This window comes from Armigeres subalbatus, chromosome 2 (assembly GCF_024139115.2).
Source record: "Armigeres subalbatus isolate Guangzhou_Male chromosome 2, GZ_Asu_2, whole genome shotgun sequence".
NCBI lineage: Eukaryota > Metazoa > Arthropoda > Insecta > Diptera > Culicidae > Armigeres > Armigeres subalbatus.
This window is the reverse complement of record NC_085140.1, coordinates 169,923,974-169,949,663: the sequence shown is the minus strand read 5'-3', so window position 1 is coordinate 169,949,663 and position 25,690 is coordinate 169,923,974. Positions and strand designations below refer to the sequence as shown.

Here is a 25,690-nt window from a genome sequence, read left to right as displayed (position 1 = left end):
TTTCTGTTCCTAATTGTGCGCGCGGAATGGATAGGTACAATAAAACTGGCTTGTCAAGCCAAATTGGACGTAGCAACTGTTTTGGCGGGGAAACATATTTCAAAATGCTGGAATAAAACCAGAAGAGCAAAAAAATGCGAAAATAGATTATCCGGAAAGAAACAAGGGATATCTGCTACTTGGCCTTGCGCAACACAGCTCCACTGTCGTTGTCTAATCTAAATGTGTATATCACGTGACTAGCACGAATAATTTTCCCTGAAAAATCGCGTTGGATTACATTTATTTCCATTCCATATAAATATCCGATTTGACGGAATAAAAAATTGCCTTTTCACCAAAGGCGAACTTTAGTAAACAAGGCAAAACAGTGACTTGACCATTGACATGAACACAATAACGGATCTGGAAAGTTGTCCAACGGAAAAATGGATCGTCGAAAGCAACTTGTGGCAATGGCGAGCAATCGGATAATGAACTTTAAAAATGAATAAGATCTTTGTACACATACATCATACACACATACACGCACACACAGGCATCATCTCAATTCATCGCAGCTGAGTCGATTGGGTTCGCCAGGTCTTACATATATTAAAGTTCGTTTTGAAGCGGACGTTTTTTCGTATACTTAGCGTACAAGAACGGTAAAACGAGGTAAAACGCTGTAGTCAGATAGACTTTAGGAAACATACATGGTACTAAAAAAGGGCAAAAGAAATGAAATATTTGTATAAATGTTCAAAACCATTTCATAAGACAAAAAATTACCCAAACTGAGTTGTTTTTATTGTGCGCCGAATTAGGAACATTGTGCGCAGAATATGGAACATTTCAAAATATGTGCGCAGAATTAGGAACCATATGGCAATTTACAAATCGGGTAATAATATATGTTCTTAGTCAATTTAATCAAAATTTTCATGACTCATAGTCTTCTGTGGATTATAGTTACACAACTTCTACATAAATGTATTCATAAATCATTATGATTTCTCGATAACAACAATTTTATTTCGAAATTTTCTTAAATGCGCAGAATATGGTACCTCCACGGTAGATAATATTCTGCTAAATAAGAATTTGGTAGCTTTGAAGACTATTCAGGTATTCTCGTTCCACTGACTAAAGACGAATTTCACAAAAAGCAGCGTGGCCTATCTTCTTGATATATAATCTTCGAGTAGACTAGAATTATCCCCCATAAACAGCATGTTTCGACGATAGTTAGTCCCCAGAATGGAACAATTACGACGCATTAAAAGCTTATACAATGCAATGGCTGTAAAAAGTTATAGCTTTTAAATATTACAATTATGAGACATATTAAAATCGTAATATATTAAACAAATCTCATTAATTTATAGTAAAACAAAGCGAGAAGAAAGTGAAATAGATAACGGCAGTTGGTAGTATTCTCCAAAGAAGAGGATTATTTTCTGTTAGTAGGAAAACAAAATCTCTCTCGAAAAATGGACGGAAACGGTTTATCTAAGAGCAGTGTCGGTACGCGAAAAAAACGTCGGTTTAGTTCGTAGCGCATATTGTTGTAATTTATACTTATGAATGTAACTTGTAATTATTGTGTACTATTTCGCGCATGTTTAGTTCCATGACAATTTAGTGATTTTTTTTAAGTAAGGCATCTCCTCAGACTTGTCCCTCCTGATTGGTAGTCACGCGGTAAGGCAATAGTTTTAAAATGGCGCAATCACACATACGTTCAGTGCATTTCACATACCTATTCATTAATTTTATATTAGAAGGTGGAAATTGAAAAAGTACAACTGATCAGCAGTCGGGTTTATCAGACCTTCTCATCCACACAATTTATTAGCTTACAAATCTTTAACAAACAGCAACAATAGCCATTGGTACATATATTGTTTTGTGTGCATAACGAAATACTCAGCTCAATGAAATAACCTCCAAAAGAATTTTCCACCGGCACCCTGGACGGGTATACATCTGTATAGGGCTAGTGTGAAAGAATACAACAAAAAATCCATATAGAATATGAAGAATGAAGAAATACAATAAACAAGGAATGCAAATGTGTAAAGAGGTCAGAAAGAAAAGAATAGAAATATACATTCATCATTTTTGGATTGTAAGAAACCATTTTTGCGTTATTATTCAATGCCGAAAAAAATGTTTTTCACTTATTGCAAACTTTAACATGCTTTGCTCAATGAGCTCTGAACAGCCATCATCACACCAGGATCCAGGAATCCGGATTCAGAAGAAGATCGACTCTCCAGATGCTATGTGAACTATATTTTCACGCATGATACTGAACTGCATCATTCTGAGAGCACGTCAACGAACTTCAAGAGTCCATTTTTTTTTGGTTTTCACTGACTACGATAAAGCTTTCCACCGTCTCAATTACGAGAATATGTAAAGCGCTCAGAGACACAGGGAAATTCATGCTAAAACCGAGGTCTGGTAGGTGCGATAGATAGTGAATTTCTGGTAGGTGCGATTGATAGTGAACCAAACAAAGGGGCTTCTCTGGAAACCTCTTGGACACCCAAACGACTTGCTAAATTGACTGATGGCATTGCGCTTCTAGCTCAACGACGCGTGTATGTTAAAAGAAGTTCACCGGAAAGCTTTCAGGGTTTTCGAGTGAAAAGTGCTGCTTACAGTACTCGGTGGGAAACTAGAAAATGGCGCGTGGCTCAGACGTGTGAATCACGATCTGTATTAAATGCACTAGAAGAAAATATCGTAACAATCGTATGATCTCCGGCAGATTTCAGTGGGCTGGCCACTTAGTGTGTATGTCGGAAGAAAGAATAGCAAAACAATATTCAATAGAGAACCGGATAGATGCCGACGACTTCGTAAAAAGTCACAAACACGCTGGCTGCACGATGGAATCGGACATGGGGACTCTAAACGTTCGGGGCAACTGGCGGAACATCTCCCTAGACCGACGATTATGGAGCTCTACAATACGCCAGGCATAACAAAAAGAGCACAGATATTAAATAGTGCCTATAATATTCCATTCTATTCGTTAGAAGTACGCTTAAATGATCCAGATGTATTATTTTTTTTGTCTTTATTAGGGAGACTGTTAGCCCGAGGCTGGCTCGTCTCCGAATGTATTACTTGTTTTTCATACCTCAGTACAAAAGAGGTTATAAATGTTAGAGTTAACGAATCGTAGCAACCATAATCTAATGATGTAGTCTATATGAAATGAAGGGAACCAATAAATTAGTATTTAGTTAACCGTCATTCAGTTCAGTCGAACTGTGTTTGTCTTCCTATGTCAATAGACCCCATCTCGCGGTCCTCAGCCTCTTACCCAGCAACTCCTATTCCTACCTCATCGTGGCGCTGGCTGGGATACGAGCAACCTTGGGGAAGATCGGGTAACCAACCCCGGTGGGAACTATGGTCGTATGCTAACAGGGAAGGGGGGTTTGCTCCTTTCCGGAGGTGCAAATCTTACTGAGCGTCCCTTCTCCGTGTTAGGAGCAGCTCACAACAGCGTCTGTTCTCCATGTTAGGGGCGGCTGATCATCGTCCGAGTTCCAGCGAGGGACTCAAAGTGAAACTGTGCACCATGGTCCACCGGAAATAAGGAGGAATGGTCCTCCGGAAATTGAGGGGGTTTGGTGTCAGGCCCTGCAAGCCAGCCAAAAAAAACGTACGCAACGAATAATCAGCAAGAGAGTACGGTAACCATCGGCGAAGACCACTGCGACGAAAAGGGACTAGCAATTGGAAACTCGGTTCGTGGAACTGCAAATTTCGCTACTTCATCGGGAACACACACATACTCGCCGATATGCTCAAGGACCGTAGTTTTGGCATCGTAGCGCTGGAGGAGGTTTGTTGGAAGGGATCAATGGTGCGAACATTTAGAGGTAATCATACCATCTACCAGAGCTGCGGCAACACACACGAGCTGGGAACAGCTTTCATAGTGATGGACGTTACGCAAAGGCGCGTGATCGGGTGGTGACCGATCAATGAAAGAATGTGCAGGTTGAGGATCAAAGGCCGGTTCTTCAACTTCAGCATAATCAACGTCCATAGCCCAAATTCCTGAAGCACTGATGATAACCTAGGATAGGATGTGACAAGTAGTCAGTAAAAATCGTACCGATTTGCTGACCAAATTTTGTACCAAATTAATTTGGCTGCACTGGCGACCACCTCGTCAGAGCAACCGACTAAAAAGCAGCAAGGCAGTCTCAAATGAGTTGTCACATCCTATCCTAGTTCCTATTCCAATAGGTTATGGGTTCCAGTTACAATAGGCTTTGCGCGATACAAAAGTTTTCTTTTACCATCGGTTCGGAAAGTACTGGAAGTCATGGAAGCAAGCAAGATTTTTACTGCGTATGGAAATTCAAGGCGGAAATGCTGCTGACTCGAGAGGACTTGTGGAAGTACCTTGAAGATGCCGCTCCGGAGCCGGTGACAAACGCATGGAAGGGTGGAGATCGCAAAGCAAGAGCGACCATAGCACTGTTAGTTGATGATCAGCAACATACCCTGATACGCGATACGAAGACGGCTAAGGAGGATAATCTTAAGAAACACCACGAGAAAACTTCCCTTTGCTCGAAGGTTGCGGTGCTGAAACGGATTTGCAACAAAACGTATAAAGACGGGGACGACATTATTATTATTTATTCAGACTAAGGCCGAAGTGGTCTGTGCGGTATATAAGAGTCTTCTCCATTCGGCTCGGTCCATGGTTACACGTCGCCAACCACGCAGTCTACGGAGGGTCCGCAAGTCATCTTCTACCTGATCGATCCACCTTGCCCGCTGCGCACCTCGTCTTCTTGTACCCGCCGCCGGATCATTGTCGAGAACCATTTTCACCGCAACTCGTGGTTCATTCGCCTCCTCCACGTACCGTCCGCCAACTGCTCCCGACCATAGATGGTACGCAGCACTTTCCTTTCGAAAACCCCAAGTGCGCGTTGGTCCTCCACGAGCATCGTTCAGGCCTCGTGTCCGTAGAGAACTACCGGTCTAATGAGCGTTTTGTAGATTTTTGTTTGGTACGGCGGCGAACTCTATTCGATCGGAGCGGAGTCCAAAGTACGTACGATTTCCAGCCACTATGCGTCTCCGAATTTCTCTGCTGGTATCATTTTCTGCAGTCACCAGTGAGCCCAAGTACACAAATTCTTCCACCACCTCGATTTCTTCACCAGCGATGCAAACTCGAGGTGGGTGGCTCACATAGTCTTCTCTTGAACCCTTTCCTATCATGTACTTCGTCTTCGACGTGTTGATGACTAAGTCCGATCCGCTTAGCTTCCCTCTTCAGTCTGATGTAGGCTTCCTCCATCTTCTCAAAGTTACGTGCCATAATATCTATGTCGTCGGCGAAGACAAATAGCTCGACGGACTTATTAAAAATTGTACCACTCGTGTTAATCCCTGCGTTTTACCTTCGTTTTACCGCTTCCAAAGCGATGTTGAATAGCAGACACGCTGCGCGTTTCGAAGGGACTCGAGAATGCCCCTGAAACTCGAACTACGCACATCACCCGATCCATCGTCGCCTTGATCAACCGTATCAGTTTATCCGGAAATCCGTTTTCGTGCATTAGTTGCCATAGCTGGTCCCGATTGATTGTATCATATGCGGCTTTGAAGTCGATAAATAGATGATGTGTGGGCACGTTATATTCGCAGCATTTTTGCAATACCTGACGAACGGCGAACACCTGGTCTGTGGTAGAGCGTTCACTTATAAATATTGCCTGGTACTGCCCCACGAACTCTCTTGAAATTGATGTTAGTCGGCCTTTAGACCTTTAGACGATAGACCTTATGAGGACGTGGCCAACGATTGATCATTTAAATACTAGAGCTATCTGATGTTGGAGAGCAAATCCCATGCTTCCATCCATTGGTACCCTGTGCAATTGCGATTGTTCTGGTCCATCACGGTTTTTTTTATCTTGAGCAAGGATAAACGGAAATCTACAAACAGACACCTGAGGAGGTTAACTCAGGTAGTGTGGGGATGGAATCACCCGACCCACTAAAATCAAAACCCTTTCGCCAGTCCGTATCCCCCGGCCCGCAATTAAGCAATACATCAGAGGAGGACTATTGAGAACGCGCACGCCTATGCTAACGCACTCGACGTTATAACGCAACATCGACTTCAAGGGTGGTAACCTTACCACGGAGTAGCAACTACAAAATGCACGGTCATCATGCTCATGCTCATGTCTATTTTCATTACTTATCACATTCAATGGTTAATCGACAATACAGTGTCCTTCCGCAAAATCCGTGAATATAATCAATTCATGAAACTCATTTTGTTTGATCTGAATGGCCACCGGAGATCCTTCGGAAGATCCGCCGAGCATCTATAAAAGTAATCAATTCATGAAACTTATCCTAAAAGATCGCGGTTTATAGGAGTAAATTTAATAATTTTGTATTCTGAGCAATATTAATTATTGTGAGGCATACTCATGAATCTAAGTGGCCAGCGGAGGTCCCCCGGAAGATCTGTAACAATGTGTTCCTCGTCGAGCGCTGATGCAATATTTGATGCATCCAGATCGAAAAATAGCCGCTTATGGCTTGAACCGCTTCAAACCGCAGCTAGAGGACGAGCTCGTGCAGGACATACCTAATCAACATGGAACAACGACTCTTTGGATTTACACCCTGCGACTTCATGAGCTGGCGGTTGAGAACAAAATTAAACATCTGTTGAACACCGAATCACAACAAGCCAATGAAGATTGGTTACACGGTGCTGGGAATTTGGTTTCATCAGTACCCGCTAAGCTGCGGAGGACGACGGAGGTCCTTCGTAGCTTAGTGGGGAAAGCGCCTGTCTAGCGTACTGAGGTCGTGAGATCAAAGCCCACCGAAGGGGCAGTTACCCTCCAATACCTTTTCCGAACTAAATCTATCACATGTTGTGCATATGCATAATCGAGTTTCAGACATAGTAATTATTTTCCACTCCGAGCAGTTTTTTTTTTGTTGGGGCGTAGAACCACTGCGTCCATTGAGTTGAACTTTTGTGATATACCCCTGATTACTCTTAACTATGTATTCGCATCTTGTAGGTTGATCACCATTTGTCAAGTAAATAACCTAAGACACGTCTTTTCCCAGTCCGGTATAATTGAGTTAATAAAGCCCACTACCTTTCCAGGATTTGCAGTCCAAATATCTCCTGGTTGCATAAAGCCACTATTTAGAAATTTTGATCTACCCTCGTACAATGCATCACAACTGCAAAGCAGATGTTCCGAGGTTTCACGTTCCATGTTACAGAAACGACAGATATCATTCTGAATCTGACCAATATTTTTCAAGTGATATCTGCGCGGGTAGTGTCCGGTTATTAGGCCAGTGAAGGTGCAAAGAGCTTTCTTGCTGAGCTCCAAGAGCTTTTTGGTTACTTTAACATTGGGAATTACAAATCTCTTTGATTGATCACACTTTTCGGCAACCAACCAGTTGGTCATCAACCTTTGTGCTTCCCAGGATTTCAATTCCATTTTTATAGTACAGTATGATAATACCGCAGAAAGGTTCTGGGCCAATAAACTGTGTATTTGACCCTCGTTTCGCAAGCTCGTCTGCCTTTCCATTACCTTCAATGCCACAGTGTCCTGGAACCCAGTACAGATTTATGGAGTTCTCTTGGCACACTTTTCGCAATGAAAGAATGCACTCCCAGACAAGTTTTGATGTACATTTGAAGCTACTCAATGCTTTGAGTGCTGCTTGACTATCTGTGAAGATACAAATATTTGCATATCTATATTTTCTCTCTACACAGATATTAGCATGTGCAGGATAGTTTCCCATTGCCACTGAGATCGATATCCCAGGGCCGAAGATTCCTGCTCCCGTTTTTGTTCCTATTTTTGAGCCATCTGTGTAGAATTTTATGGAACCGTCCCGAACAGTGGAACCTCCAACTTCCCAGTCCATACGTGATGGCTCACGTATGGTAAGGAATGTCATAGTTCTCCACAGGTTTCATCCAGTCTCCACTCATATTCATCACTGGCCCATATTGAAAATTTTGTGAGGTACCGCCATCGGGGGTGACAATGGGTCTGGGGGTGAGAATGGGTCATCGCTCTCACCGGCAGCCTGGAGGTCGTAGAGCAAAACCGTTCAAAAAGGTCTCTTATATTTTAGTCTTCTTTCCCTCAGATACATTCAATCCATTCTACAAGCATTCTAAGTAGTTTAAACAGTGACACATTCTCACCCCCATTTGACCCATTGTCACCCCCGACGACGGTACTCAAGTGGCCCACTAAATCGCCTGACTTGAATAACTTCAATCGTTTAAGTTTTTGCATATTCTTTTCCGCTTCTAACTGCACGAATTCATATAATGGTAGCAGATTTAAAATTGCATCTAACGATTTTGAAGGAGTGCTACGCATCGCTCCCGTTATAGCAATGGACACTAACCTTTGCAGTTTTGTCAGCTTCTTCTGTGCAGTAGCCTTTTTTTGTTTTTGGCCACCATACAAGAGCAGCATATGTCAGTTTTGAACGAATAATGCAAGTATAGATCCACTTTATCATTTTTGGTCTTAAGCCCCATTTTCTTCCAAATGTTTTAGAGCATATCCAGAAGGCATTAGTTGCCTTTGCGATCGCACACTCAATATGAACATTCCATTTCGGTTTAGAATCCGGAATGACTTCCAGGTATTTGACCTGTTTACTAAGCTCAATTTCTAGTCCTCCAAGGTTTAGAGCTTTTAGATCAAGTTTCCTTTTCCTAGTGAATGGTACAAATACAATTTTTGACGGATTAATGCTAAGGTCTTCCTGAATACACCACGATTGGGTAAAATTTAGAGCCCATTGCATTCTTTCAGAAATGATATTGTCGAATTTCCACCTTACTATGATGACAATATTATCAGCAACCTCGAAGCCTACAACCTCGAAACCTTTTTCATCTAAGCTCCCTAGAAGATCGTCTACAACTAAGGACCACATTAGTGGTGAGAGGTGGTGGTTTAATACCCGGCATAAAGGCAATTAACTTTGAATGTACTAATATTTACGGCTGTTCAACCACATTGATAGTAATCGGAAGGCTAATGTCAATCAGCAACCCTTATTTTATCTCTATTTGAGGTTTAATAAGAATGTTCAGTCAGATAGATTTTGTTAATTTACGTTTATTTTACAACTCGTTTATCTTGCATTACTTTCACTGGTATTAATCCTAATGTGCCGGTTGGCACTCATGTTGTTGGGCTTGTGCGCTTTGAGCGGCACACGGCGCTTCCCAGTCAACATAAAGTCGTACATGGTGCAATATACGAAGCTAAATTGGAGACGATATACATACATGTTGTATGGAGAAGCACCTCTATAGCCTCTTCTTTAGCATCCTACACGACACCTTTTACCCTGGGTTTTTCTTTTCAATGAAAAAGACAACCAAAATAAATGTTCATGTTTTGTCCACTTTTATCATATGATTTAATATCAATATCGAATTTGTTTCATAACATTTTTAAATACATTTTTCGTAGGATAAATGTTTGAATAAGTAGTATTTATACGATGTAATAGTTAAAAATACTTAAGGCGACCTTCTTGCCCGGGTTCCCCTACCTCTATTTATTAGTAAAATCGAGTATCCAGATAGTTACTAGTCACTTGGCATTTCAGTTGGTCGAATGATTTAATGTGCTTAGGACGGATTTCGGTCCCGTACGATACTTACCAACAACTCTGTTCGGCAGTACAATTATTTTGGTTTACTGTTAATTGTCGCTGAACACAGAACAATAATAATTCTTATCAATTATTGGCAATTATTGTCAAAGAATCTGCAAAATAAGCTGTCAAAAAATCCATCAGACGGAGAGAGGTCGTGAGCATTTTGAGGGAAGCCGATCACATATTAAAGCTAAATAAACAAAGGCAACAAACTACATACATAAAAGATCCGGCAATACAATAGAACCTGCTTCTATATATTTAAAATTCAATTGAAACTACAGACAATATAATACCATTTCACTAAAAACACTAAAGCAAGTCGATTTCGAAAATAGACTCAAGTTAAAAAGTGTACCAATAATATATTATTATCGTTGCTTATCAAGCTATAATATACAAATAGCTTAAAGTTTGGAAAAATAACTGATTTTTTACATTAAAAATACTAAAACGGTTGTTTGTTCAAAGAAAAGGTAATAATTATGAATATATTTAGGGTCTGTCTCATTTGGATAATTAAACTGAAATTAAAATTAAAAGTGACATTTCAATAATTATCAAATAATCCTGCTCGCAGAGCAAGATTACTTTTGACAGAATATATCGAATCATTTTGCATCGATGTCTTATTGGAATTGCTGGATAGCACCAACCATTCTTATGATTGGGTTAGTTGCTAATTTTCGAACTGTCACTTTTAAGTTTAATTCTCCAAATAAGATAGAGCCTAAAGGTAAATGACCCTTTGATAGTAATATTTATAATTCTTTTTATGACTTTTCTTAACAACAAAACCACCAGATGGTTCATTTTGATTTTTCATGTGTATACATTTTTATTGCTGTCATCCATTAAAATTCTCTAACCCTCTCGAAGCAATCGTATTCGTATGAATGGCTTTTTATTTGTACGAATGCAGTTATAAAAAAAACTCACTCAATTAACCTAGAAACAGTGGTCATTATTGATTTGGTACTTTGCTTTTTGTGAAGACTATGTATAATACGCGGATCATCACAAGCGAACAAAATGGAAAACCGTACGACAGTTCACCGTTTCATGCACTGCATTAGAAAACTCAATAACACAATCGCGCTCTTGTACTTACTCTGTTTCTCCAAGTGGATAAAAACTACTCAGAATAGGCCCGGTACACGCGGCACTTGCTGTCCGAAAGTGCTGCCAAGAAGACCTGGTTCGAATCGTAAATCGGACAGAGATCCCACAGTACATCGGAAACCGGAAGACTCTGCACTCGATCGCTCCCTTTGCTGGCGCTCCAGGTAGCCAGTTGGCGATCGTCCTGTAGGTAGGCCGCCACCAGAGTATTATTTTTGTCCAAACTGATTTGGGCACTGCGAACCATGTTAGGCTCAACGGAGGAACCGAAAATGGTGTGAACGATATGCAGCGCACATATCGAGTCCAATTTTACCAAGCTTGCAAGAATGTAGCGAGCCCTCGAGTGACGACTGCTAGGTCGGGTGGTTATCATGATATAGCCAGTGTTTTCGCAATAATTCATGGCAGTAAACGGGCCATCTACGTTGAGTCGTGTAGACTCGACCCTCTGGGCTGCTGTGTATTCGAAGAACCAGCAGGATGTGAGTTTACAAACGAGGAAGCCACCGAAAGGAATTGAACTACTCGACGAAACCGGACAAATGTTTATAATTGGCGAGCAATCGCCCTCCGTGCGGAACTCTTCCACGAACTGATTGCTGTTTCGAATATCGTACACGTACACTGCTCCAGATTGAGTACCAAGGTACAGGAACTTACTTCTCTCCCGGTCAAAGGCACAGGACCACACGTTTGCATCCGATGGTGTGAAAGTCACAACCGAGCGATTGTTAAACGAAAATAGCTTTACACAGCGTTCGCTCGTAGCGGCAGTAAACAGATCATCCTCGACGTCTATGCTGATGTCTCGGATCATTTTACCCGATATATGAAGCACCGACGAATGCTGGAATGTTGGTATATCTACGAACTTAATTGAATAGCCGGGAAAAAGATTCTGGGTGGACTTTTGTGAGATCAACAAGTGGTGACGTTTGCTTCCATAGGCCATTACCCTACACCCCGGTTCACGGCATAGATCGATAGTTTTGTCCAAGGCAATTTTGTAGTTACGCAGCCCCTTAGCAACACTAGCAACTTCCCCCATCAAGGAAGCGTTCGTTCTGAGCTCACCTCGTTGTTCGTAGTCTTTTAATTTTAAACGTAACTCGTTTGCCAGCGTTCGTTGCAACTCCAACTCCATACTGGCCACTTGCAGCTCAACTGCCAGCTTACTTACTTTCATCTTCTCCTCCTCTACTTGATGGCGCAGTCTCATTTCCTCGGAATTGTCCACCGCTTTCACCGCTTTGGCATACAGATGTCGTATGTCCCTGAGATGGGCCTTCGTTTTGCACGTGGCACACGATCGGCTCTGTACCGGATTGTCCTGCAGCCAGCGTTTGATGCACATGTACCCAAACAAGTGTCCGCACTTGAGTGATACCAATCGATGCTCACCGGTCAGGGTCCAGCTGTCCAGGCAAATCGAGCAGATTGTTCCATCGTCATCGTCGTCGTACTGCGGATCCACTGTGGGTGGCGGTGGAGCTGGTTTCTGCGGGGTCACCGTTCGTCGTCGTTTACCTGAAAATATTGAGCAAACATGAGTATTGGAAGATTTAAAGAAGTTCAGTCAAAGTGGTTTTAGTGGTTTTTCATTGCGGACGTATAATAATGTATGTTTAGAAAGTAATTTCAGTGCAATCGGATGAAGAGTGACGTCATTCAGACGGTCGATTCCAGCTCTCTGGACTTGTGAACAATAGAAGTAGGCAATATAGTTTAGAAGTGTCATCATAATCAAAACTAAAAACACCAAGGCACGCTCTTGGCTCATGCTCTTTTCAGAATGCATCTATGGCCCTATAGTTAAGCTTTAGCCTAGTTAGTTACTTTAGCTTTAGCCTAGCTTAGCTTAGACTGACTGTACATATCAATGGTTGCTACTCGGTGATTGATCAGAGAGCTGGTGCAAATTGAATTTCGATCCAAGTTATTTACTTGGGGTTTACCATCTATTCTCGAAGTGCACGTTTCAGCAGCTCTCAAACACAGAGAAACAGACGTCTCACGAAAAGCAATCTAAATCATCGTAACCGAAACGTTATCGCCCAATGCCAAATTTACTGTATGTGGTCAAGCGGCAACCAGATGGTGATAGTGTGCAAACGTCAAACACAAGCAATATCGATGGAAGCGCCATCCGTGGCCGACCGACCACCTATAGAAAATTCAATTCACCGTTGAAAAACTGATCGATGAAGCATGCGTTGAGAGAGACATCTGCTTTCCTGTGTTTCAAATGTAGATCAATAACGGCGTCTGCCAAGTCCTTACAATCAGTTGAGGAATGAAGAGAATGTTAGTGTTATTGTTGCTACTAGAGACCGAGAATTTCTCTACATCTCCACAATAACCACGGGAAGGGAGTTGTGTTGAAAAGTGATATCAATCGCAATAAACAATCAATCGCTCAAAGTAAACGATTGTTATTTTAATTTGGACTAAAACGCTAACGCTATACACCCGCTATTGCTATCGAATTAAACCAGGGTCGACAGCAGGCCGGTCGCGACACCTTTAATGATTTTTCAATTGCTCATCCAACGCTAGGATAAACAATCAATCGCTCAAAGTGGGCGATTTATATTTGAAATTTGGGTAAAGCGCATACGTGATACATCTCTCGGATGTCCCGCTGAAAGCATTCCTTCGTTCCCGGAAACCGATAATCACCGACACTAAGGGCACAAGTAAATCAGGTCCTTTCAGCAACATTGAACTTCTCCTCCGTCGCCAGATGTGCATAGCCTTTATCCAAATAGTCCACGATCTGATTCCGAATCTACTGGGATAATTCCGGCTTCCTTCCAGGCTTCTCTCCAAATGTTTCGCTCGTTCTAGGGCCATGGAATAACTATCCGAGAAGTGAAGTCCCGTCTCAAATCGACCACTAATTCGTATTGCAGTCCGCTCAAGTATTGACCGAGCCCAAGCGGCTCCTCCTGCACGCTTACTACCAATTCCTCTAGTGCATAGTGGTTCTTTAGTAGCTCGTGGATTTCCTCATTTGACACTGTCTGGTGATATCCCAAATAGCTCCCTACAGCGCCGAGTCGGTTTGGATGGAGTTGGATGTTAATTGGAGTTTGGAGGAGTGGATGTTAATTGCTCCTATTAGGATTCATGGACGGCCGTCGTACGATGTGATTTCCAAGCCCCGTGTGTGTTCATACTCCATCATCAAATCTTCAGCATTCAAGGCTTGATGAGGCAGAATCAGCTTCTCGACTGTGTGAACCATTTGCAGCTACATCTTCCCATTATTCGGCGGACTCACTGCCGAAATCCAGATCAAATGAAACTTCCATCTATGAAATGGTGTACTTTCCGCCTATATCAAACGAGCCATTTAATACATATAAGCAGATATCGGTAAGAACTTCCTCTAGGGGTCCAAAATGGAATATTTACCCTACCTGCTCCGGACGTCCGTAAAACTGACGAAGCTTTGCGATTATGCGTGGAACGGATTTTGGGAAGATAAGTTGGCCACGAACCGATTCAAGCCCCGGCCCTTCAAGCAGCCTTGGAGTCTCACCAAATTCTCCACGTCTGAATATCCGCAAGCTTTGTGGGACACCCGATATGCTCCGAAGAAGAGCGGCAACTCTTCGGGTTTCCCAGAGAAATTGGGAAGCTTCTTGGTTAAATCACTCCTAGCGGCCAATTGAGCCTTGCTCGAGCCTTATCGCGATCCTTATCCTTATGCCCCAGCCCGTTTGGTATTGTCACGTTGCTTTCTCTTTCGATTTCCGCATCACTTCACTACTATCTGAATGATTTTCTTCGACGGCTTAGGCTTTCTGGGCATATAGCTTCAGGTTTGCTTCCGTTAGCTTGCCGATAGCCGGCTGACGCAATGACGTCACCTTTAGGCCGAATCCTCCAGAAAAACCTTCTCGCGTATCCACTTCGTTCTTCTTTCGGTCATTGTCTTTCTCCGCTTCCTTCAACTCCCGTTCCACAGAAGACATCTGTTCCTGACGGGCTTGTTCCATCCTTTGAATGCGGATTAGATGTTCCTTCTTCTCCGGCAGCTCTCTTTGGAAGTGCAGGTTCCTCATTCTCCTTCTCGCGAAGCTCTCGATCCTGTTGTAGCTCCTTTTCTCGCGTTCCATGACCATTCTCCGTTTCTTTAAAGCATTCTCTATCTCCATCTCATTCTTGCGTAACAGACGCTCTGACGTGTGTGTTCATACTCCATCATCAAATCTTCAGCATTCAAGGCTTGATGAGGCAGAATCAGCTTCTCGACTGTGTGAACCATTTGCAGCTACATCTTCCCATTATTCGGCGGACTCACTGCCGAAATCCAGATCAAATGAAACTTCCATCTATGAAATGGTGTACTTTCCACCTATATCAAACTAGCCATTTAATACATATAAGCAGATATCGGTAAGAACTTCCTCTAGGGGTCCAAAATGGAATATTTACCATACCTGCTCCGGACGTCCGTAAAACTGACGAAGCTTTGCGATTATGCGTGGAACGGATTTTGGGAAGATAAGTTGGCCACGAACCGATTCAAGCCCCGGCCCTTCAAGCAGCCTTGGAGTCTCACCAAATTCTCCACGTCTGAATATCCGCAAGCTTTGTGGGACACCCGATATGCTCCGAAGAAGAGCGGCAACTCTTCGGGTTTCCCAGAGAAATTGGGAAGCTTCTTGGTTAAATCACTCCTAGCGGCCAATTGAGCCTTGCTCGAGCCTTATCGCGATCCTTATCCTTATGCCCCAGCCCGTTTGGTATTGTCACGTTGCTTTCTCTTTCGATTTCCGCATCACTTCACTACTACCTGAATGATTTTCTTCGACGGCTTCGGCTTTCTGGGCATACAGCTTCAGGTTTGCTTCCGTTAGCTTGCCGATAGCCGGCTGACGCAATGACGTCACCTTTAGGCCGAATCCTCCAGAAAAACCTTCTCGCGTATCCACTTCGTTCTTCTTTCGGTCATTGTCTTTCTCCGCTTCCTTCAACTTCCGTTCCACAGAAGACATCTGTTCCTGACGGGCTTGTTCCATCCTTTGAATGCGGATTAGATGTTCCTTCTTCTCCGGCAGCTCTCTTTGGAAGTGCAGGTTCTTCAATCTCCTTCTCGCGAAGCTCTCGTTCCTGTTGTAGCTCCTTTTCTCGCGTTCCATGACCATTCTCCGTTTCTTTAAAGCATTCTCTATCTCCAACTCCTTCTTGCGTAACAGACGCTCTGCGTCCATTTCCTGTTCCAGGCGCTTCTTTTCCGCTACCATGGCTCTGATTCTTTCTTCCACGGACGAAGGCAGAACCCGAAAAAGGGGCTCGTTGGATTTCACTCTTGCCCGATCCGAATCTTCTGGGGCCTTTTCTTCTGCTTCTGGTATGCTTGGGAAACCGCTTGGCAGACACCTTCCGGATAGAACCATTTCTTGTCCTTCTTTGCCGCTGCCGTAAACTCCACGCAACGGAAGTGGAACCAATGCTCACAGTTGTCACACCCGATCATCTCCTCGTTCTGCATTGAGAATTCTCCACAAGCTTTGCAGGGTGTCGTGATGAAGTTCATGTTGAAGTCGCTCACAGTGGTAAGGGTACCCTAAACTCGATATAAGATTTTTGAGTTTGTTCGGATGAACTAAATAAGTTCCATTAACTTCTTGTAGCAGCTGGTCTTTGTAGCAGCTCAAAAACTGAAATGGTTTTTTGCCTTTCTCGTATACAAAGTATACGTAAAGGCTATAGGATCACTCCAAAACTGAACTTTTTATAGAAAGCTCGGAGACACATAGTGTTATATACCAATCGTCTCAGCTCGACGAATTGAGATGATGTCTGTATGTGTGTGTGTAAAATGTGAGACACACTTTTTGGTACTTAGCATTATCCAATTTGCTCGCGACAATTGCAATAGACGCGGATTGCAGTCTAGTTGTTTCCTATTGAAAATTGGCCCGATCGGTCATTGCGTTCCAAAGTTATTAGAAAAACATTGTTTTTTTGCCAAGGGAAAAAAATTCAAAAACGGAAAACATTTTTTTTCAAATATTGCAGCAATGCATTCAAATGACCGCAAATGGATATGAATTGATGGAAAAAGTAAAATCTATCCCACTAAAGTGCTATTTTGACCTCTCTTGTGTTTTTCTTATTTTTTTAATGCGCGAGAAAGGCACCACCAACGCTAGGTGGCTTGATCTGGGTTTTGCCTTTCTCGTATACTAAGTATACGTAAAGGCTATAATTTCACTCCAAAACCAAACTTTTGATAGAAGGCTCGGAGACCCATAGTGTTATATACCAATCGACTCAGCTCGACGAATTGAGGTGATGTCTGTTTGTGTGTATGTATGTATGTGTGTGTGTGTGTGTATGTGTGTATGTGTACAAATTTTGTAGACACATTTTTTGGAACTTAGCATTACCCGATTTACTCGCAACAAGTCGCATTCGACGGGGAATGCGGTCCCATTGTTTGCTATTGAAAATTGGCCTGATCGGACATTGCATTTCGGAATTATTGAAAAATCATTGTTTTTTCCCAAGGAAACCCTTGACTGTCATTTTTATTTTTTTACGCATGCTGCGACGCAGCAAAGCTAAATCAACAAAAACAGTTGTGCGTTGCTTCCGTATCGAGTGGGGTGCCCTCGAAAACGCGAGCACTTTGAAACTTGGATTCCGTCAGGAGTGACCTTAATCACCTTCAATTCACCGTGTTGAAAGTGGTAATAAACACAAAAACAAAGCAGATATTCCACACTTTCATGCCCTGTCACGGGACAAATATTTTTTGAGGTTTTTGTAGGTTGCCATTCATCCTTCGCGTTTCTATAGATACTGAAAGGGGCAGGGCAGATACAATGAAAATAAATACTAAGGTATGGAAATTCATATTTTGTGTGCGTGCCTTTCGTGTATGGCGAAAAATCTTTCACTACTACATTCTAACGAGCTCCCATAAGAAGCCGTGCAAATATGTACTTCACCATTTGCTGTTTACATTTTCTATCATCCACTAATACACTTGCATTTGGTCTTCTTCCTCACCTTCTATATATGCTCATTGGTGCAGATATGTAAACATCGCGTGACATCTCTCATTGAAAATGAGAAATTCTAGTACTGGCCATGGGTTCGATCCCCACCCCCACCACACCACCCTCAATATAGGGTAAGTCTATTAGACTATAAAAGAAAGTTAAAAGTCTACGGACGTAAATATAAAAATAACAACAATAATGAAGTCTATGACACATTTAAAAATACAAAAAGGTCGATAAAGAAAAACCCATCTGATGGGCCTTTTCACGAGACTTTTAAAAACAGCTGATTTCATCGTCAATTGACAGTTCTTCTATGAAAGTGACAGCTTCGGACTTGCAGGCTTGTTCAGCGATTGTAAACAAGTGCAGTCTCGGCAGTGTCACATAAAAAGGCCTATTATAAACTCTACAGAGTATAATCGATAAAGAAGAACAACTCTGCTTGTAAACTCTTCTGCGACAGAGTCGCCTCGCAGCTTAGTGTCCATTAAGCATTTCCACAGTTATTAACTGCGAGGTTTCTAAGCCAGGTTACCATTTTTGCATTCATATATCATGAGGCTATTGGGGCCCTCCTTAGCCGTGCGGTAAGACACGCGGCTACAAAGCATGACCATGCTGAGGGTGGCTGGGTTCGATTCCCGGTGCCGGTCTAGGCAATTTTCGGATTGGAAATTGTCTCGACTTCCCTGGGCATAAAAGTATCATCGTGCTAGCCTCATGATATACAAATGCAAAAATGGTAACCTGGCTTAGAAACCTCGCAGTTAATAACTGTGGCAGTGCTTAATGAACACGAAGCTGCGAGGCGGCTCTGTCCCAGTGTGGGGATGTAATGCCAATAAGAAGAAGAAGATCATGAGGCTAGCACGGAAGGAGGCTAGCATCATTATGCCCAGGGAAGTCGAGACAATTTCCAATCCGAAAATTGCCTAGACCGGCACCGGGAATCGAACCCAGTCACTCTCAGCATGATCTTGCTTTGTAGCCGTGCGTGTTACCGCACGGCTAAGGAGGGCACCAGGGTTGTAAACTCTACGGAGTATAAATAAGAATAGGTTGGACATATGGCCTGCGTTGCCGGTCCAGTTAGGTGGGGGTGCGCAAAAGAAAAGCACCTCTCACTAGAACAAGCAGAAGAAGAAGAAGAGGGTTCGGCTATTTCACCACCTGCGGGCGTAACACTATGTCTAGCGGTTTTAACACGAGGATAACTTTCAGATTTTTCACGTGCGTTGTTTGATTATAAGTCAAAGCTTTCTTTTTACAGAAGGTAATTCGGAACCAATTTACGATTTGAGCGTACATAATTTCTTAAGCAAACATACCTGTTAAACAAGTTTTGCCTTTCTCGTATACTAAGTATACGGTAAAGGCTATATGATCGTTCCGAAAATGAACTTTCTATAGGAGGCCCGGAGACCCATAGTGTTATATACCGATCGACTCAGCTCAACGAATTTAGGTGATGTATGTTTGTGTGTATGTCTGTGGACAAATAAATCTCACTCATTTTTAAGGTACTTATCCTTAATCCTTTGCTCGCAACAAGTTGCATTCGACGCAGAATTCTGTCCCATTGTTTCCTATTGAAAATTGGGCGGATCGGACTATGGGCTTAGGAGTTATGGTCAAAATATATTTTTTACATGAAAATTTCTCATTCATTTTTTGGCACTTATTCTCAACCGATTTGCTCTCAACAAATTGCGTTCGACGCAGAATACTGTCCCATTGTTTCCTACTGAAATTGGGCGGATCGGATTATGGGCTCAGAAGGTATGGACAATTTTTTTCATACAAAAAGTCACTCGAAAAAACGAGAAAGGCACCATCACCGTTAGGTGGATTAATCTAAGTTTTTTTTATATATTGTGTGTATCCGATAAAATTAGTTCAATTCTATCAGATAAAAGAATTAGTTTTTGAGCAAGAAGCTTGCATTCTATAGAATCCATAAAGCAGTCTTTGTTTACAAAATAAGTTATTTCCGAATATGTAACATGGCTGGATTCACCACCATTCGGTTTGAGAATGATTGAAACTGATTTTGAAAAAGGTTTGAATCTTCGAATCTATTTATCTGGATAAAGATCGAAATATTATTGGCATACAAAAATCGCGGTTTAAAACACAAAACATGGCACGCGGAAAAAAGTTCAAAATCTTTATTTTTGCTTGATTTAGGGGAACAAGGAGCAATATGGACAGTGGACACCCTAAAGTTTTAATAAGGTGATTTAAATTGAATATAATTTGGATTTCTAGCAATTACATGATGCTTATTCTTCTTCTTCTTCACCGCACGGCTAAGGAGGGCCCCCAATTACATGATGCTATTACTCGTCAACTACCAGTTCTGTTTTGAATCGTATTGAAAATAAGGCAATTTCAATCAAAGGACGATTTTGTAATAGTTAATTTTTCACTACTCTCGGGAAGGTAGCGGGGCAGATTGGACACCTCCATGGGGCAGTATGGACACTAGGGTGGCTCAAATTAGTATGGGAAAAACTTTTTTCAATTTTTTTGATGGGCCGCCTTCTTATTCGGTTCTATTTGATGCCCTGATGCTCTGGACAAAATTTCAGCCAAATCGGTCAACGTTTGAAAGCTTCCAATATCTTGGTAGCCAAATGGCGTCAGACGGCGGTACCAAAATCGACATAGGCGCACGGATAAAGAAAGCAAGGGCTGCCTTTGCGAGTTTAAGAAATATCTGGAAAAACAGGCAGATAAGTGAACGCACCAAAATACGAATTTTCAACTCTAACGTGATATCTGTGCTGTTATACGCTAGCGAAACATGGTGTGTATCAGTGGAGAACACTCAACGGCTGCAGGTGTTCATTAACAGATGCCTGCGGTATATAATTCGGGCCTGGTGGCCTCACAACTGGATCTCAAACAACGAGCTCCATCGTCGTTGTCACCAGAGGCCGATAGCAACAGAAATTCGGAATCGGAAGTGGGGCTGGGTCGGCCACACTCTACGTAGGGGCGGAAACGAAATCTGTAAACAAGCATTAGACTGGAACCCAGCAAGACATCGCAGCAGAGGCAGACCCAGAGGCTCATGACGGCGAAGCCTCAATAAAGAAATAAAAGAAGTCGACCGAAATCTAACCTGGCAGCAGGTTAAAGCGATAGCCGGGCAACGCTCAGGATGGAGATCTTTCAAGTCGGCCCTTTGCACCACCGGAGGTGTACAGGATCCATAAGTAAGTAAAAGTAAGGTCAACGTTTGGGCGGTGCTAAACTCGTTGGAAGTTTACATGCAAAAATGTATGCAGAAACATCAAAAAACAGTGAATTGCAGTTGGACGGCACAACTTACGATGAAGAACTATGATACTCATTCAGATCTTTAAGAAATTAATACAGAATATTATACAGGAAAGGAAAGGAAACAAACAGAGTTCCCCGTTGAATGCAACCTATTGCGAGTAAATCGGTCAAGAAAAAGTGCCTAAAAAAGTAAATGAGTTTTGTCCGCACAGACATACATTACCACAATTCTTCGAGCCAAGTTGATTGGTATATGACAGTCGGCCCTCAGGGCTTTCTATCACAAATTCGTTGTTAGAGTGAACATTTAGCCTTTTCCTTACACCTTGATGTATGAGAAAGGCAAAAAGGTTCCAAAGTGGGTCTGACGGTCGTTTGGAACCACTACTGAATAAGTTGAGTTATTAAAATCCCGCTCCGGGAAGAAGTGGTCGATGGGCAGAATCGCTATCAAAATTCTTTTAGCTATCAATTTCAATGCGCATTGGCCATATTAAAACAATAAAACTGCTTTCGGGATCGATGAGTTTTTATTTTTCATTGATACCGTCAAAATCCAAATCAGTTTAAATTTTTAGTTATTTTGATAATTTACGTTACTCAACAGATTTAGCGCGTCTTCAATCATAATTGTAGGTTGCCCATTAGAGTTTTAATATTTTGTGTATAATTTGATCGTTTCAAAATGGGGAGCTCATCTAGCCCCATTAGAGATAAATTATTCAAATTTTATTAAGCATGGTCAAACATTTCACTGTGAATATTTTAAATAACCCTAAAATATTCTTTGAAGTCATATAAAATGTGTGGTTGGTCAAGATTTTCATTTAAAAATGTTTGTTTTTTAAAACTATATTTTCTAATGCTGATTTCATATAAGAAAACCCAAGTTTTCACCAACTTTTGCTAATTCATCTGTATTTCAGATTCATTTTATTTTTATAATATTTTTTCAGTGTCAAGTCTTTTGTTGGACTATAGTTTATTAAGCCATCAGTACACTGTTTGTCAAGATGACAAATATTTGTGATGGCAAATAAGTTAGCCTGAAATCCAAGTCGATTTCTAATCAATCTGATAGATGTCCGGATAAACTTGGCAAATATTTGTCAATATGACAAACAGTGGACTGCGGGCTTGCGGGGTAATTTAGAGAGAAAAAGGCATAATAGCGGTAAACTTAAAGGGGTGCTTTTCTTACCCCGGGTGGCGATGTTGCCCCGTTCTACCCTAGTTGATGACCGAACTATTTGCCATCGGAACTATTGAGATCCAACGCTATAGTGAGTCTTTCGATGGTTTGGAGACACTACTGGGGCTAGTTAGGTCAATGAAACCCAGAACTAAAGTGGGTTGATCGATGTTCGGAATAGCTGTTGGCATTAATCAGATCATGAAAAATTGATATCTGCTGTGGCTTGGTCGGTAATTTGAAGCGACTATTCATCCAGTAAAACTCAAATGTAAAGTGAGTTAATCGATAATGGGAATCACTATTAGACGATATCGGATCAAGTGAAGATTGTGAATAAAATCGCTAACGAATTAATCAGATCTAGGGAAATCGGAGTGGGTCGTTTGGTCGATCGTCGGAATCCTCATTGGAAGGAGGAGGGTTAAACAATCGGACTCCGCACTAGTATCCTATTCAGGCAGCACCAAACGCCACCAACAGAAGACATTCTGCTGTTATATTACAACCTAATAGATCATTTCCAGGTTTCTTCTAATAATAAAGTATAAACTTCAACAATTTGAAAACTAATTGCTTTTACATCAATAATTACAAGATGAGCCCCTCTTTTGAGAAAGATGGTCAATGCCATCTAATGCTAAAAAATATGCAACAATACGAATAAAAATAATAAGCTTAATACGGTACTCACGACTTATTGGCGTTTCTGGCAGGTACCTATTACTAGACGGACCAGCTTGAGGTTCCTGTGCATGAGCACCCATCCGCAAGGTATCTTCAATCAGTACTATCGGGCCTTCCATCATGGCAGCAGTCGCTGCAGCCGACGCTGCTCTATCCACGTCATCTTCTGCTCCCTGGTCATCATCCTGCTCTTGGAGGATTTCGATAGTTGCCTGAGCCTCCGGGACGGGCTCCACCATCAAACTGCTGTTCAATATCACCACAGGTGACAGGAAACCAGGCTGATGGATGCGGGCCAAATCAATTTCCATATTAATCGTTGGTTGATTGATAAACATTGCTCCCCCAGGATCATCCTGGGAAGCAGCATTTTCCTGTTGCACTTCTTCAACTGGAACCAAATCCGCTGGAACATACTCATCCTCCAACACTTCCTCTTCTAGCACCTCAATTTCTCCCTCGTTCAAATTATCGATATCCTCCACTTCTTCGGCAGAACTCGTTGGATGAAGCCTTACTGGGTCTTCCTCGAACAAATTTGATGAACCTCCAGATGTATCCGCATCAGCTTCTGCTGCAATTTCCATTGCGTTCCGTTCCACTGAATTGTTCAATTGAAACAGACGCAATTCGGATTGTTGTTACCAGCGGATACCAACAGTTGATCCGCACCCCCATCCAAATACGCACTCATTCAAGAGACGCACAAACTGTTTCCCTGTTTTGTTGTTCGAGGAATCAGCTGCTAGCTGTTGAAAGAAAAAAAAACAAAAAACGGGTCACTGACTGCATCACAAATCAACGCAGCGAAGCAGGTCCCTGTCAGAGTTTATTGCACGATACTTTAACAATTCTGTCACAAAAGGAAATCCTGCTTACCTTGGGGTTGCAGTGGCAAAGGTTTTTGTTTGAAAACTTTGTAGACGCACTAGATACTAGATGTTACTTCTCAGCTGCACACGAATATTCACGCTCCTGAGCTGCGAAGAAATTTATGCTGGCAAACAGTCGTAAACAAAGAGTTTGACGCGTTTGACGCTGGCTCATGACAGCAACATTTTTTGCTGTTGATGATGCAAGCATAAAAAAAACTTTGAAAGGCAAAAATAGGTACGGCTAACCACGCTAATTCAGGTAATTTATGAATAAATCAAACTTGAAAACATTCTTTTCATTCGCTCAATCGATTCTTTATTTTATTTGCTTTCAAGCATTCAAGCAAAAAAAAACTTTGAAAAGCAAAAAAATAGGTACGGTTTACCTCGTCAATTCAGGTAATTTATGAATAAATCTGGCACGGCAAATGCTGGGTAAAGCGTACCATTGGTACTTCGCGTACCTGAAGGAATAAAATAGACCCCATCTCGCGGTCCTTAGCCTCTTACCCAGCAACTCCTATCCCTACCTCCCCGCGGTGCTGGCCGGGATACGAGCAACCTTAGGGAAGATCGGGTAACCAACCCCGGTGGGAACTATGGTCGTATGCTGACAGGGAAGGGGGATTTGCTCCTCTCCGGAGGTGCAAATATTATTGAGCGTCTGTTCTCCATGTCAGGATCGGCTCACAACAGCGTCTGTTCTCCATGTTAGGGGCGGCTGATCATCGTCCGAGTGCCAGCGAGGGACTCTAAGTGAAACTGTGCACCATGGTCCACCGGAAATAAGGAGGAATGGTCCTCCGGAAATTTAGGGGGTTTGGTGTCAGGCCCTGCAAGCCAGCCTTTAAAAATCATAAGCAACGAACAATCAACAAGAGAGTACGGACCGGAACCATCGGCGAAGACCACTGCGACGAAAAAGGACTAGCGATTGGAAACTCGGTTCGTGGAACTGCAAATCTCTCAACTTCATCGGGAGCACACGCATACTCGCCGATGTGCTCAAGGACCGTGGATTCGGCATCGTAGCGCTGCAGGAGGTTTGTTGGAAGGGATCAATGGTGCGAACGTTTAGAGGTAATCATACCATCTACCAGAGCTGCGGCAACACACACGAGCTGGGTACAGCTTTCATAGTGATGGGCGATATGCAAAGGCGCGTGATCGGGTGGTGGCCGATCAATGAAAGAATGTGCAGGTTGAGGATCAAAGGCCGGTTCTTCAACTTCAGCATAATCAACGTCCATAGCCCACACTCCGGAAGCACTGATGATGATAAGGACGCATTCTACGCGCAGCTGGAACGTGAGTACGACAGCTGCCCAAGCCACGACGTCAAAATCATCATAGGAGATTTGAACGCTCAGGTTGGCCAAGAGGAGGAGTTTAGACCGACTATTGGAAAGTTCAGCGCTCACCGGCTGACGAACGAAAACGGCCTACGACTAATTGATTTCGCCGCCTCCAAGAATATGGCCATTCGCAGCACCTACTTCCAACACAGCCTCCCGTATCGGTACACCTGGAGATCACCACTGCAGACAGAATCACAAATCGACCACGTTCTGATTGATGGACGGCACTTCTCCGACATTATCGACGTCAGGACATATCGTGGCGCTAACATCGACTCTGACCACTATCTGGTGATGGTTAAACTGCGCCCAAAACTATCCGTCATCAACAATGTTCGGTACCGACGACCGCCGCGGTACGACCTAGAGCGACTGAAGCAACCTGATGTCGCCCTCTTGAGGACTGCT

General features: G+C 42.6%; 1 protein-coding gene across 5 annotated transcripts; it reads right to left on the bottom strand.

Moving 5' to 3' along the window:
* Positions 1-10,614: 10,614 nt before the first annotated feature.
* Positions 10,615-24,094, bottom strand: LOC134211175 (E3 ubiquitin-protein ligase RFWD3). 5 transcript variants are annotated; one of them, XM_062687850.1, is made up of 3 exons: positions 23,929-24,094; positions 23,057-23,868; positions 10,615-12,384 (listed from the first exon to the last, which is right to left on the bottom strand). In XM_062687850.1, exons 2-3 carry the CDS (start codon positions 23,634-23,636, stop codon positions 10,868-10,870), a joined length of 2,097 nt encoding a protein of 698 aa, XP_062543834.1. In that variant the 5' UTR covers positions 23,637-23,868; positions 23,929-24,094; the 3' UTR covers positions 10,615-10,867. The 5 variants fall into 5 exon arrangements, with proteins under 5 accessions (XP_062543834.1, XP_062543833.1, XP_062543831.1 ...); XM_062687849.1 differs by having other exon boundaries at positions 23,057-23,835; XM_062687847.1 differs by having other exon boundaries at positions 23,057-23,798.
* Positions 24,095-25,690: the final 1,596 nt, after the last annotated feature.

Excerpts from the sequence above, each read along its gene's own strand:
- LOC134211175 (XM_062687850.1), bottom strand. The coding sequence starts at position 23,636 with ATGGAAATTGCAGCAGAAGCTGATGCGGATACATCTGGAGGTTCATCA. Across the intron at positions 12,385-23,056 it reads GCCAGAAACGCCAATAAGTC|GTAAACGACGACGAACGGTG; the intron begins GTGAGTACCGTA and ends CAATATTTTCAG.